The following is a 14,720-nucleotide window of genomic DNA, read 5'->3' on the forward strand; positions in this document are numbered from 1 at the left end:
GCCCAGATGGCCCATGCTAGCTTTTCCTCAGTAGAAGTGGGCTCTATCTCCTTGTATGGACAGGATGGAGTAGATACACTTGGGGCTATAAGCAACACATCCAATCCACCTGTCTTCTACATGAAATAACTTCCAGAAGTCGGTAACACCTATGAGACCACCTTTCTGCAGGTTACGTCTGGGCAGTTTCACCAAGCACCTGCTTGTGTTTTGTTGGCAGGTGAAGGTTTATCTAGAGAAAAATGTATCCATCAAACAGAAGAACTGGTGGCCCACAAGTCAGGCAGGCTGGTGACAGAGCCGGTATTACTTAGATAGAAGTTATACTTAAAGCCAGGAGAGAACACGGAATCCAGACCAAGAGGATCAGTATCAGTATCAGAGGGCTAAGCACTGAGGCTAGGACAGATTTAGAAAAAAGGAGAGACATGGAATCATGAAGGAAACTCACAACGCCTAATCAGACAAAGGGGGAGAATCTCAGAACTGCAATTTAATGAAGGGAAGGGGGTGTTTCAAGAAGATAAGAATGAGCAGCTTTGCCAAATGTAACCAAGAGAGCAAGGTCAACCAAGGTGGAGTGAAGACCACTTGATTTAGCAAAGCAGAAGGCACTGCGGCCATCAGAGGGCAGCTCTGGGGAGAGGAAAGTTGTTAGTCATCCTAAGGTTAGGTATATATTGATGCCACACAGGGGGTGGCATATACTGACAACATTTAAATCAACTTGGAATGGAAAGACAAAAAATAAATCACACACTAGCAAGAGAATTACTAGGTCGAGAGAAGGGTCTTCCAAGTTAAGAATAGAAAAAGCTTATTGGTGAACAGCCAAAGAGACAGGGGTTGGGGCAGACTGAATGCCCTCGGAAAAGGCAGGACCACCTCTTCCCTGCTCTGCTGGCCGTGGTGGGAAAGAACATGGCAGGAGACAAAGGTATCACGGGCTCTGTGGAGGCGTGCAAACACATCAGCGGAGGAGCTGTGAGGCACAGGCCGGAGTGGAGGCTTTCTGGCCTCGGTGTACTCCTTGGAAAGAAAGGCACGCGGGGCAGAGGCAGGAGAAATGGGAGGCCTAAAGAGCATGGGCAGGAACAGAACAGCCGCTGCCCAGAATGCCGGTGAGTGGCCAAGAAACGGAAGACGGTATCACCGAGAAGGGCTAGAGAGCCAGTGGCTATTCCACAGCACAAACTGGACACACTGGCTGTGTGTCCAGTTAGCATTCTCCCTTACCGCTAGATGATACCTCCCATTTACTCTTTAGTTGTCTCTCCTTCCTAAACATTAAAAACATTAGGCAAAGAAGGAGAAAGCGAGTGAACTGTTCTTGACGAAGGGCAGGTAAAAAGGAAAATGAGCACGTCTCATTCTCTTTTTTTTTTTTTTTTTAAGATTTTATTTATTTATGAGAGAGAGAGGAGCGAGTGGGAGAGCACACTAGCAGAGGGAGGGGTAGAGGGAGAGGGAGAAGCAGACTCCCCGCACAGCAGGGAGCCCGATGCGGGACTCGATCCCAGAACCCTGAGATCATGACCTGAGCCGAAGGCAGATGCTTAACTGAGCCACCCAGGTGCCCCAGGTCTCATTTTCTAATCGAAGGAGAACATGCTTCAACTAGCAGCAATGAGGGCTGTCTTTACGGAGTGATTACCCTGAGCCAGGCAATGCCTTACATTCTTTTCACACATTTCCTTTAATTTTCACAACAATCATGAAAGTGGAAAATCATGATGTCAGCTTTACAAAACGAAGATTCTGAGGCTCAAAGAGGGTAAGTGAGGCTCTCACAGAAGCGGAGGCTCCAGGGCTCCCACCCAGGTCTCAGTGTCCTGGAGCCTGGAGGGTACCGTTTGGCCACGCCAGCTCTCAACAGACGCCTCTCGTCAGAGTGGTGTGGGCTCCTCGCTCTTGATTGAGAACTATGCTCTGCAGAAAGCAGAAACCAGAAGAGTGCGTGGGAGCCTTTCAGGCTCAGTGTGCCCCCCGACAACCACCCACTGCAGCCTCAAGTGGCTCCTGAGGGTGAAAACTCAGCAACAGACAGCGAAGGCCAAAGCAGAAGCCTCCAGCAAAAGAGCTTACACCTACCTCCTTTGAAAGCCTCATATGGTAGTGCAAGCTCCACTTGTAAAAAGCCCTTAGGAGCTTTTCCTACTGAGTGGAAACACAGAAATGTCTCCTCACAATTTAGAAAGAAGACAAACCAGTCTACTCATGCAGACATCCCCTTGAACCAAACGGGCATGGGTAGCGCAAGGCTGAGCAGAAATGATCCCCACTCACCAGGAAGCTCCCTCTTCCAGTTATCCATTAATTAAATATCCATTTATTAAGGACAGACTGTTCTCCGGGCACTAGAGAAACAGCACTCAAAAATGAAGCCATTTCTAGACTCCTGACTATTTCTCTTGAGCCTCTGGATCATGAGGTGTGGGAGCCCCCACATCAAACTCACTTAGTGTTCATCACAAATCAGATTAAAAGCCCCCACCCCTGGCCAACAGCATCAACATCTCTGCAGCGGGGCTGGAACTGGGCATTTTTCACAAGTTCCTGGGTGATTCTTGGGCACACTCCAGGTCAAGTCAGACCACTGGTTTAAGTTAACACTCAGTGACAACATAAGGTGACAAGTGGAAGGATACTCAAGGTTTTAGGAGAACACGAGACAGCGATGCCTAACCCAACTTCCAGAAATAACCTTTTAGTGAAATAGTAACCACCCAGGGTAAAAAGGAGCAAAGAGTTTTCTGAACAAAGGTAACATGCCATGGGAAAGAGGCAAGGTATGTAATGCTCAATGAACATGGGAGAATATTAGAAGAAACCCAAATGACAATCACTGCTTAAGTCCTCACTGCATGTGCAAATACATTTCTAATTCTTGTGCCAACTTCTGATGTGATCAAGAAATACCACCTGACATCAACACAGCCGCCAGGCTCTCCCCTAAACTTCAGCAGCTGCAGGGTGATCAAGGGCTGGGATTCTAACTCTTTGTGTGAGGCAATGCCAGGAGGCCCACAATTTGGCCAACTGTTTAAAAGTACAATCTTGAGGGGCGCCTGGATGGCTCAGTCATCAAGCATCTGCCTTCAGCTCAGGTCATGATTCCGGGGTCCTGGGATCGAGCCCCATATCGGGCTCCCTGCTCCGCGGGAAGCCTGCTTCTCCCTCTCCCACTCCCCCTGCTGGTGTTCTCTCTCTCTCGCTCTCTCTCTCTCTCTCTCTCTCTGTCAAAATAAATAAATAAAATCTTAAAAAAAAAAAAATAAAAGTACAGTCTTGAGAGTAAGGGAGGCCTGGGTTTATGTCCTGGTCTTGTGGACTGGCAAATCACTTAATTTCCATGAACTCAATATCTGCGTTTGTAAAACCAGAATCATCACCAAGAATGACACAAGGAAACATCATGTACCTCCTGATACAAGGCCCCGAGAAGGTCACAATGTCATCTCTCTGGCATTTCACCCCAAAATGCAAAATCTGGGGGAAAAGCACCAGAGAAATCCAAACCGAAGGACATTCCACAAAGCTGTTCTGTACTCTATAAAATTATCAAGGTCACAAAAGATAAAGAAAGACTAAGGAAACATTCCAGATCAATAGAGACCAGAGCGACAGGACAATAAATGTAATAATACATGATCCCGGAGGGGTATCAGACTGGGGAAAACACCTATAAAGGACCTTATTGGGACAACTGACGAATCTTGACTATGGACTATGGACTCGGAGTTAGATGATGGTTTTGAACTAACGTTCAATTTCCTGGCTTTTATAAAGAGACAATGGTTATGTAAGAGAATGATTTTGTTCTTAGATAAAACACACCAAGTATTTAGGGGTAAAGGGGGGTGAATGCCTCTAAATCACCCTTGGATGGTTCAGAAAAAAGATATATATTAAAAAGAGAGAAAACAGAGAAGACAATAAAGCATATGAAGCAAAACATTAATAATTAAAGAAGCTGGATAAAAGGTAGCCAGAAGTTCTTTGCCATTTCTCTCTTTGAAATTGTACTGAAATAAAAGTTACTCCTCAAAACTATCAGGCCGTGAAATAACAAGGAAAGACTGAGAAACTATCAAAGGCTGGAGGAGACCAAGGAACCATGACAACTATATTACAGTGCGGCTGGCATTCCTGGATTAGATCCTGGAACAGAAAAAGGATATTAGTGGAAAAACTGCTGACATCCAAATAAAGTTTGAAGTTTAGTTACCTAAGTCACGCACCATTGTTAATTTCTTAGTTTGGAGAAATGTACCAGTTACATTAAGATGTTAACATTAGGGAAAACTGACTGAAGGGTATATGGAAACTCTCAATATAATCTTTGCAATTTTTCTGTAAATCTAAAATTGTTCCAAAATATAAAAGATAATTTTTAAAAAGTAACAAGACACACACACAGCAAAGGCCATTGCCAAAGGCAAGAACAGGACTCCACAAACCCTTAAGAATGTCTATCAGGAGCTGCTGTTTTACAGCAGAGGTTCCCAAACACCAGGGGCCATGGCAGAATGAAGAGGAAGTCATTTATTAAACCACTGACTTAGCATCTCTTGGCAGAGGGTCCCCAAGAACATTTAAACAAGTGCCCCAGGTGATTCTGATGAGATTCAGACTTGGGCACCGGGTATCCAACTCAGCACTTCTCAAACTTAACTACATACAGGAGTCCCCTGGGGATCTAGTTAACATGCAAATTCTGGGTCAGGAGGTCTGGGGTGGGGTCTGAGACCCTGCATTTCCAGGGAGCTCCCAGGTGAAGCCCAAGCAACTGTCCTCAGCCACACAGATGGAGAAGGCAAAGCAACAAGACAGAAGGGGCCTGGGTCCATGACACTGGAGCATCACGCCAGGGCAGGACCGCCTAACGTGGGTATGAGAGGCCAACCTCTCTCTGAAGCCACTGGTTCTCTCGGGTGTAGCCAAACCTAATCCTAACTATACTGCGTCTGCACCAAGTAGTCCCAGACATATTTTAAAATTCAACTCCTATCCTCTCTCGAACAGCACAAGAAAAAGGACAAACATCTGTTACCTGACACAAATGTAGATAAAACTACTGGGTGGGTTTCTCTATCTGCACGGGTTGCTTCTACAGCCTCACAAAAACAACCTCAGACAGCAGTTAAAATGACCATGATGAGCTGGACTGATGACACCTTTTTGACCAAAGGTCAAAATTGTCCTAAAATTTTACCCTTTCTCACATGCACACTCAAGCTCAACTAATTCTGATTTAACCTTTATAATTTATTTTAATGAGTCTTTTGGATCCACACAATGCCATACAACTCTTGCAGTATTCTTCAACTAGATAATAAAATCTGACCGGGGGCAAAAAAGCATAGATCATAATCATAAAATAGTATTGAGAACATAAACAAAAAGTGGAGTTGCCATGGCATCCTAATTTTGAAAATGTCAAAAGCCATCTAGAATTCTACGTTATTTGCTTTATGAAACCCAAAGTGTACCTTAAGTCTCAACCTTTTTTTTTTTCCCCTTAAATCATCTGCTCTGGAATGACATAAGTAACCTTCCTGAGATAACTTGTAATCAAATCCAATCAAAGCTACACCAAAAGACTGTCAAGATCCAAGCTAAAGGATGCCTTTAAAGGTAAAGCCATTTATTTATTTATTTTTAAAGATTTTATTTATTTATTTATTCATGAGAGCCAGAGAGAGAGAGAGAGAGAGAGAGAGAGAGAGGCAGCGGGAGAAGCAGGCTCCCAAGGAGCAGGGAGCCCGATGCGGGACTCGATCCCAGGACGCTGGGATCATGACCTGAGCCGAAGGCAGACACTTAACCATCTGAGCCACCCAGGCGCCCCAAGGTAAGGCCATTTAAAACATCTTCTGGATATATTTTTTTAATTTTTTAAATATTTTTTAAATTAATTTATATAGAGGGGAGAGAGAGAGAGAGAGACAAGCAGGGGGAGCAGCAGGCAGAGGGAGAAGGAGAAGCAGGCTCACGGAGCAGGGAGCCTGATGTGGGACTCGATCCCAGGACCTTCGGGATAATGACCTGAGCTGAAGGCAGACACATAACTGACTGAGCCACCCAGGCCCCCCTGGATATTTTTTCATTCAGTAAATATTTATGGAGTATTTATTACATGCCAGATAATACACAAGACACACAATGCATTTTACACTAATAACAAAATTATAATTGGCTGAGATGCAAGACTGAGTCCTTCTATACCAAAATAATAATCTCATTATTTGGCTGTTAATATAATGCATTTGTTGGCTTCTGCAAAGATCGAAGGGGAAAGTGAGTCAAAAAATTAAGTTTGGTATTGCCTATAATAAAACAATCTGCACATAATGATGAGCCCCTGCCAGGCAGGGCTGGGACAGCCTCCACTGCGTCCACTGCCCAGAGCCCCGTCCACGAGGCCCTCCCGCCTCTCTCACAGCCTCAGACACAAACCCTGTATTGACGCAATCCCAGCCGACGTTGGACGAGTATAAAAACCCCATCCATCGCCACTGTATGTGGTACAGAAATCAAACTACACTGCAACTATTATTGCACAGATTTTTCAACAGAGCTGGGGGGTGGGGGGGGAGCTATCCAAAGTCTGTGAAAATGCCAAAACAGAAAGAAGACTGAAGATAACCCCCACGCTGCTGCCGGCATTACTGACCTGATCGATTTCCATGAGTTTGGGGTAGGCGCCCGGCCATTCTATGGCCACCTTGACGATGTCCGCGGGCGGAGGCATGGTAAACCCCTAGAGTCCGAAGCTGGTAGAAGCGGGATCCTACGGTGCAGACGGCCGCACGTGTCTACACCTAATGAGGAATGACAAAAAGAAAGAAAAGTTGCTCGGTGCCGATGCAGGGCGAATTCTGCTTCATCACTTCCTGTTTTCACTGGTGGTTTTAGGTATGAGAAACGGCTCTGGGTGCAGAATACACAGGGCACCAAACTGCACCACCAGCCACTCCCGAGGAGAGAAGACAGATGAGAGGAAGGTGCCGATGCCCTGGAGGCAAAGCCTCCAGCAGACGCGGCCCCGGCGAGGGAGGGCGTGTCCCTTACCACCGGTCTCGGCTCCACACGGTGCCCAGGGTCGGAATGAGCTGGGCTCACTCTGTCCAGAGACACACGTAAACTTCTCGCACTCAACAGTCTCCGGAAGAACAGATTGCCCAGGAAGTCATGGTCAGGAAGCAGCATTTCTTTAAAGTGTTTTCTGTGTGTCACAAATAGAGCTCCGCGCTATAGCAACCAGGATATCGTGAGGAAGGAGAAATGCCTCGAGGTTCGCACACATGCACACGCACGCTCCCTCCCCAAGGCCACAGTTCACACACGACGCCTTCGGGGCGGGGGGGGGGGGGGGGGGGGGGGGGGGGGAAGCCAACTGACTGATGCGGATGGTGCGGCATTCAGAACGGACCTTGAATTCTCACTGGAATTAATAGTGTTGCTTTCACAAAGGAAGATTATCCTCCACCGCCTCTCCCAGATGAGCCCGTGTCTCTAGGATGACTTTCTTTACTCAGTATTTTTGAACGGGTGAGACATTTCATGTGATTCAAAACTGAAAGGTGTGTGTGAAAATATAGCGTAGAATCTCCCTCCTCCTAAAGTTACACATCCACCCGTTGTCCACTTTTACCCCATTTCTCCAGCTATCCCATTCTCGTGTGCCCCTCCAGAAGGGCTTCCTGTATATAAGGCAAATGCAAAAATATATTACATTTCCCCCTTTCTTTAGAAAAATAGAGGCGGCATGCCATACCTTTTTCTTTTCCATTTTGTGTATTTATATATTAATACAAATAAAGCATCCTGGCTCCTTTTATAGCTGCATAGTTGTTCTCTATATGGAAGTATCCTATATGATGAGCTAGTTCTCTATCACCTGGGGGTGATTTCCTACTTTTGGCTATTATCAATGAGGCTGTGGTGAAGAGCTTTATGCACGCATCATTTTGCACATGTGCAGGTATCCTTACTGTAGATGCACAGAAGTGAAATTGGTGGGTCAAAGAACATATGTAGTTTTATTTTATTTTATGTTTTTAAAGACTTATTTATCGATTTGAGGGGAGGGGCAGAGGGAGACAGAGACTCTTAAGCAGACTCTGCACTGAGGGCAGAGCCCGACTCTGGGCTTGATCTCACAACCCATGAGATCATGACCTGAGCCAAAACCAAGAGTCCGCTGCTTAACTGACTCAGCCACACAGGCGTCCTGATCATATGGAATTTTAAATTTTGACAGCCATTTCAGACATCCCTCCATAGGCATTGCACCAATCTACACTCCCTCCAGTAATGGATGAGGCTGCCTATCTCCACACAGCCTCATCAACAGACTGAACATTTGCACACCAGATGCACTGAAGAAATACATCACATGTACTTTTTTTTTTTAAAGACTTTATTTATTTGCAGGAGAGTGAGAGAGAACATGAGAGGGGAGAGGGTCAGAGGGAGAAGCAGACTCCCCGCTGAGCAGGGAGCCCGATGCAGGACTCAATCCCGGGACTCCAGGATCATGACCTGAGCCGAAGGCAGTTGCTCAACCAACTGAGCCACCCAGGCATCCCAAAAGGCAGTCATGTGTACTTTTAATGTGTATTTAATGTGTATTTCTCTTATTGTGAGTGAGGCTGAATAAGGAGGCAAAGTCCCATGTCCACTTTTCTGTGAACTGTCCAAATCTTTTGTCTCTTTTCTATTGGGTTCTTGGTCCTTTTTTTTTTTCAGAAATTGATCTGTGTATGCAGATTTTGATCAAACACGTGCCTTTGGCTCTTTATCAGACCAGAGTAGGCCTTGTCAGTTACTATCCCCACCTCAGTGGTAGCTGGACATCACCAAGATGATGAAGATAGCAGACTTACTAATGGCCGCCCGGACAGCACCGGGAGTTAGAGAAATAACTAACTCCACCGAGCTGATAAGTACCAGAAATAAACCCAAACAAAACTGCTGCTCCTTTGGCCAAGGATGATGAGGGAAGCCTGCCAGGAGACTAATTAGTGCTAACTGGCAAGAGCAAATCTACAAAGCAGTGGTTCACTCATTCAACGAACAATTATTGAGCCCCACTATTCTGTGCCAGGTCTGTTCTCAGTGCTGGGGATACAGCAGCAAATCTAGATGTTAGACAGCTCAAGGGATACGGAGCAAAATGCAGCAGGGAAGGAGCATCTGAAGGGTGTGAACGTATCTGTGTGAGAGGGCCCGAAGTACAATGGTATAAATAGGGAAATCTGAGAAAGCTCCACTGAGAAGGCAGCATTTGAGCAGAGGCTCGTGAGATGTGAGGATGTGAGCCAGGAGGACATCTGGAGAAATTATGTTGAAGGCCAAGGAAATGGCCACTGCAAAGGCCCTGAGGCAGGTGCAGGCCTGGCATATTCCTAAAACAGGCAAGTGGCTGAAACCAAATAAGGGCAAAAGTAGTTCCAATAGCAGTTGGGGTCATAACTTGGGAAGGTCATTCACCATTCTCTTGACTCCCTAGACGCTCTTGGTTTATGAGTCCTTAAGAAGAAAGTTCATGTCCCTGCTCATAGTATAAATTGGTACAACTTTCCAGAGGTACTTTTGGCAAACTGTACCAAAAGCCTTACAATTTCGTATTCTCTAAGTTATTTTATTTTTCTAGGATATTTCCTCAAGAGAGAATTATTCACTTAACTATAACAATGACAATTGCTGTTTTGGTTATGACCCCCCAAAACTTAAAAACAACTGAATATTCTACAACAGGGACTTGTTAAATAATTATGAAGTCTCATATATGCAAATACAAGTAGACGATCTGTACTGGGGTCTTCTTCTTCATAGTGGGTATGCTCTTTTATTCACTTGAGAATTCTACAGACAATGTTTTATGTCTATACCACATCACTTCAATTCAGGATCCATATCAGTTATATACCCTAGAATAAGAATTAAGAAAACAGGTTCTAATGTGAAAATAGACCGCGTAAACATTAGGTAACACTATTCAAACAAAGAACACACAATTGTGAGGGTCAAGAGAATACATAATGAAAATTAAAATGCATTTTGAGGGCACCTGGGTGGCTCAGTTGGTTAAGCGACTGCCTTCGGCTCAGGTCATGATCCTGGAGTCCCGGGATCGAGTCCCACATCGGGCTCCCTGCTCGGCAGGGAGTCTGCTTCTCCCTCTGACCCTCTTCCCTCTCATGCTCTCTATCTCTCATTCTCTCTCTCTCAAATAAATAAATAAAATCTTTAAAAAAAAATAAAATGCATTTTGAACCCTTCTTCCCTCCTCTACATAAAATAGTCTAGAATTACACTAAAAGGGGTCATCTAACCACCCAGGAATCAACAACCAAAGGTGATTTTCTTCCCCTTTAACTAGGATTTATTTCTCAAAGACTGTTGAGACCAAACCTGTTGAACAGGTGAGAATACAATGATGTGACTCTCCCTGAGTCCCTGTGGAGAATATGATAGCAGCAGTGTACAAAGGAGCCATTGAGAAAGCCAAGAGGCTAGGGGGGTCCCCTGGGAATTCACTTGACAAGTCCAATTAGACCTCATCAGCGTTGCCCACAATAACAAACAGCACAGATGGGGCTCCCATGGGGTAGAGTCAGGTGTACAATTGCTAAATAAATAATCCAGTCCACATTGTTATCCTCAGAAGTCCACATTTTATCCTCTTGAATTTATATTTGCATGACGAACAGTTAAATAGCTCATCAGAGCCACCAGGCAGTAAAACTGAGCCTAATGTTGTCAAAATTGCCCAGTAAATATAAGGCATGTAAATCTGTGTAAACAGCCTGATATAATAATTCTTATGCAAACTAAAATTTAAGACCCTCTAAAGGGAAGTCTCTGCAGCTGGCTAGACACTCCAAGCATTCTGTCTTGTAAGGTAACTCTCAAGTCCCTAGAGGCAACTGGGAAATGGGTGGAGAATTCTACAATGGCCCTGCTTGCCTGCTGATTGATTTACTTTATTCCCATTTTAACATGAAGATTCTACAACCTTAATATGCATGTCAAATGGCTTATTTATAGTTGAGTGAATTTAATGAGGGATGGAGGAGTCGCTTTTTATTTGGGAGTTAGTTACTCAAGTCTGTGTGTCAGTTAAATGTGACTCCGTAACCCTTGAGCAAGTGGAAACTTTCTTTATCATTCTGTTGAATGTCTCCTTCTTAGCTTTGGGCCACGTTTCCAAGACAACGGAGAGAAACCATTCTTGATTCCATCTAGAAATCTGTCTGTCTCTACACATTGTTCTTTGCCCAAAGTTGTACACGCCTCTGAGTTTGAAGCTTACCTCACTGTAGTCTCTTAAAGATCTGTTACATCTCTACATGTTTTCCAGTCTATCTGATTAGGTCTTGGGAAGAATAAAGTTCCCAAATACCTGATCTCCGCCCCCCCAATTTCCCATACAGTTTTCACTTTCGGTCCCTGTAATGGCTTTAAACCCTTGTATCTTATTTCTAGTCTTTCTGTTATACCAGCAAACTCTATTAAGAGAGAGAGAGAAAAAAGTCAGCCTCAGAGGACATTCCTATAGGAGCTGTGTAATGGAAAAACTAACACACTTGCCCTGGTGAACTGTGTGCCCCAACCACTGCACTGAAAGAGCCTGACAGATGGGCCAGTAGAAGCCAAAAGGCAGATCAATGGGAAAGAAACACCAAACAGCTGGATAAATGATTTGCTTCAACTCCTCTGTCCCTTCCTTCCTCCCCAGGAAAACTGTCCTCTGCCCCACTGGCCGTCATTATCTACTGGTGACAAGTCATATAAAGATTATGGAAATAGTGGGGTTAATGAGTTTGAATAACTTCCCCCCAATATTTACATATTCCCGAGGTGGTGGAGGCCCCTCTCACATGATTATGGGCTACTGTGTTCCCCTGAAAATGTTGAGGTCCTAACCCCTGGTACCTAAGAATATGACTGTATTTGGAGATAAGGCCTCTAAAGAGGTAATTAAGTTAAAATGAGGTCATTAGCATGGGCTGTATTCCTATCTGACTGTCCTTATAGGAGGAAATCTGGACACAGACAGGTACAGAGGGACAACCATCTGAGGACACAGTAAGAACATGACCATCTACAAGCCAGGGAGAGAGGCTTCAGAAGGAACCAACCCTGCCAACACGTTGATCTCAGACTTCCAGCCCCGAGAACTGGGAGACAATGCGTTTCTCTTATTGAACTCATCCAGGCCATGGTGCTTTGTTATGGCAGCCCTAGCAAAGCAATGTAACATTGAAGACAGAAAGCATAAAGAAGAGGCTGATGATCTGACACAAAGACACTTAAAATCTTGCCATTCCAAAAAGCCTCATAAAAATTTAAAAACAAATAATAAACAATCAAGAAAATAGTTGCAATAGCTGTTGCAACCTGGTATAAATATCCTTAATAATGATCTCTTGTATTTTTTTAAAAAAAACCACTTGCAGAACCTAAAAAGAAAAGAAACAAAGAAACAAAGTAATCCACACAACAGGAAATGTATGATCAATAAATACCCAAAAGATCACCCTTAATAGTAATAAGAGAAATGCAAAGTAAAAGATCATACCTTTTTTGTCTACCATACTGGTAAGAAATGAACTTTATTGATTGGTGAGAATGTGGGCAAAATAACACTCTCATACACTGATACCATCAAGAAAAAAAAGCAAAAGCAAAAGCCCTTTAAAAATAAATAAAAGTAATTTCTTTTTAATCCATTAAGATTCGTAGAGTAATAAATTTGGCTACTAGAAGGTCTGTACTCCTGAAACCACTACAGCAGGGTTTCTTAACCACAGCACCATTGACATTTTGGATCAGATAATTCTATGCTGTGGGGCTCATCCTGGGCACTGCAGGATGTTTAGCAGGCATCCTTGGCCTCTGCCCAGTATTAGATGCCAGTTACACAATCCAATTGGTCGCTTATAAATTGGAGACCATCAAAATGTCCCCAGACATTGCCAGGTGTCCCTTGAGGGACAAAATCATCCCTGGTTGAAAAGCAGGGCACTGAGGTGACTGACTCTAATCTTGCTTTTATAAAGGAAAAGAAGAAGATAACAGGAGAGGAAGAAAAGGGGAGTAAGTCGGAGGGGGAGACGAACCATGAGAGATGATGGACTCTGAAAAACAAACTGAGGGTTCTAGAGGGGAGGGGGGTAGGGGGATGGGTTAGCCTGGTGATGGGTATTGAGGAGGGCACGTTCTGCATGGAGCACTGGGTGTTATGAACAAACAATGAATCATGGAACACTGCATCAAAAACTAATGATGTAATATATGGGGATTAACATAACAATAAAAAAAAAACGTATTATATGGACCAACTTTACAAAGTGGGCAGTAATAGTCATGAATATACTATTTTAACTGCAAAAAAAAAAAAAAAAGGGAGAGGTGAGATGTGGAACAAGAATCACTTAACAGATAAAATTTTTTAAGTTGCTAAAATCAAGAGGAAAGGGAATTTATATAAAAACATGAAAACCTTGCTACCACTGGAGGACAATTTTGTGACCTTTGACTCTAGCACATTTTCCCTCCAATGCAGCTCTAGCGAACTCTCGTAGCTTTGGTTTTCGTCCGTCTGGTGAGCTTTCCCAGCTCTTCTCTTCAGGTGGCAGATCCTGTCCCACAACCAAGAGTGGGCATGTTGGGGCCAATGACAATGCCCACCTCCCTGGCAACAGTGATTGATTGGTCCGAGGGACAGACACATGATCCAAGCAAATCCATTTCTGGGGACCGCTCTATGAGGCCTGGAAGGAAAGAGTTCTGTCTTCCTGTGGGGGGTTGTTTGGCAGCTGTCTTCCTCGGTGTGGGGACAGGCCATCTGCGACAGGAAGGGATGGGGCGAGCAGAAGCAAAGACAAGCAGCAAAGAGACATAGGAGAGAGGGAAGGGGGACAAGAGTCCTAATATATTGAGCTCCAGCCTCTTTCACCCTTTTTCTTCCATCCTCTGAGCTCTCCTAATACTCTTCCTAGATATATGAGCCCATAAATTCCCTGTTATGCTAAGTGAGTTTGAGTTAGGATTCCATCACTGGTAATTGAAAAACCCCTAACTAATACACCAACCCTGTCATATCTGTTTACTGCCCCAAGTAACAATCGTGCCAGTCCCTCGAGAGACAAGTGGCACACAAAACACACACTGAAGTTAATCTGACCTTGGAGCTAAATAGGAATGATATTTTATTCACTGGTTCTAGAGCTCAGATACCTGCACGTCCACATTTCTGATGGAGCCTTCACTGCCTAGAAGCTGCTTGTCCTCTCCTGGCCTGCAACCAGGAGTCAGGCAGGCATTTCAGGAATTAGTCTTAGCCCGGCATTTCCCATACAACACTGCTGCCTTCAGATATTAAGTAATGTAATGTTAGAAAAAAAAAAAAATGAAGAAGAAGAAAAGGAAAGGGAAGGAAAGAAAAAGTTAAATCTCTTGTAAAACACTGAATGAAATAATAGCTAATTATGGAACCAACTGGTTCATGTACCATATACTTTTTGTAGCAACCTTATAAAATCTGTACCATTACTAAACCAGTTTACAGACTAGGAAACTAAGATGCACAGACATCGAGTAACTTGCCCAAGATCTCGTATCCAAATATGGAGCCCAGCCAGAACTCAATCCACACCTCTCTGATTCCATGGCCATGTCTTGAATCACTATACCACTTTTTTAAA

At 44.2% G+C, this 14,720-nt stretch overlaps 1 protein-coding gene across 4 annotated transcripts in view; it reads right to left on the reverse strand.

Moving 5' to 3' along the window:
• ELMO1 (engulfment and cell motility 1) overlaps positions 1–14,720 on the reverse strand; it is a 525,187-nt gene that overhangs the window by 421,068 nt on the left and 89,399 nt on the right. For 3 of the 4 annotated variants that reach the window (XM_025873160.2, XM_025873157.2, XM_025873158.1), the window contains one exon: positions 6,677–6,824. In XM_025873160.2, the coding sequence (XP_025728945.1) occupies positions 6,677–6,754 (78 nt within the window). In that variant the 5' untranslated portion in view covers positions 6,755–6,824. Of the gene's footprint in view, positions 1–6,676; positions 6,825–7,074; positions 7,178–14,720 lie in introns of those variants that run through there. The other variant, XM_025873159.1, reaches the window with a different exon arrangement.

Source organism: Callorhinus ursinus, unplaced genomic scaffold (genome assembly GCF_003265705.2).
Source record: "Callorhinus ursinus isolate GAN/ISIS: 27379988/994484 unplaced genomic scaffold, GSC_fseal_2.0 scaffold12, whole genome shotgun sequence".
Classification (NCBI taxonomy): domain Eukaryota; kingdom Metazoa; phylum Chordata; class Mammalia; order Carnivora; family Otariidae; genus Callorhinus; species Callorhinus ursinus.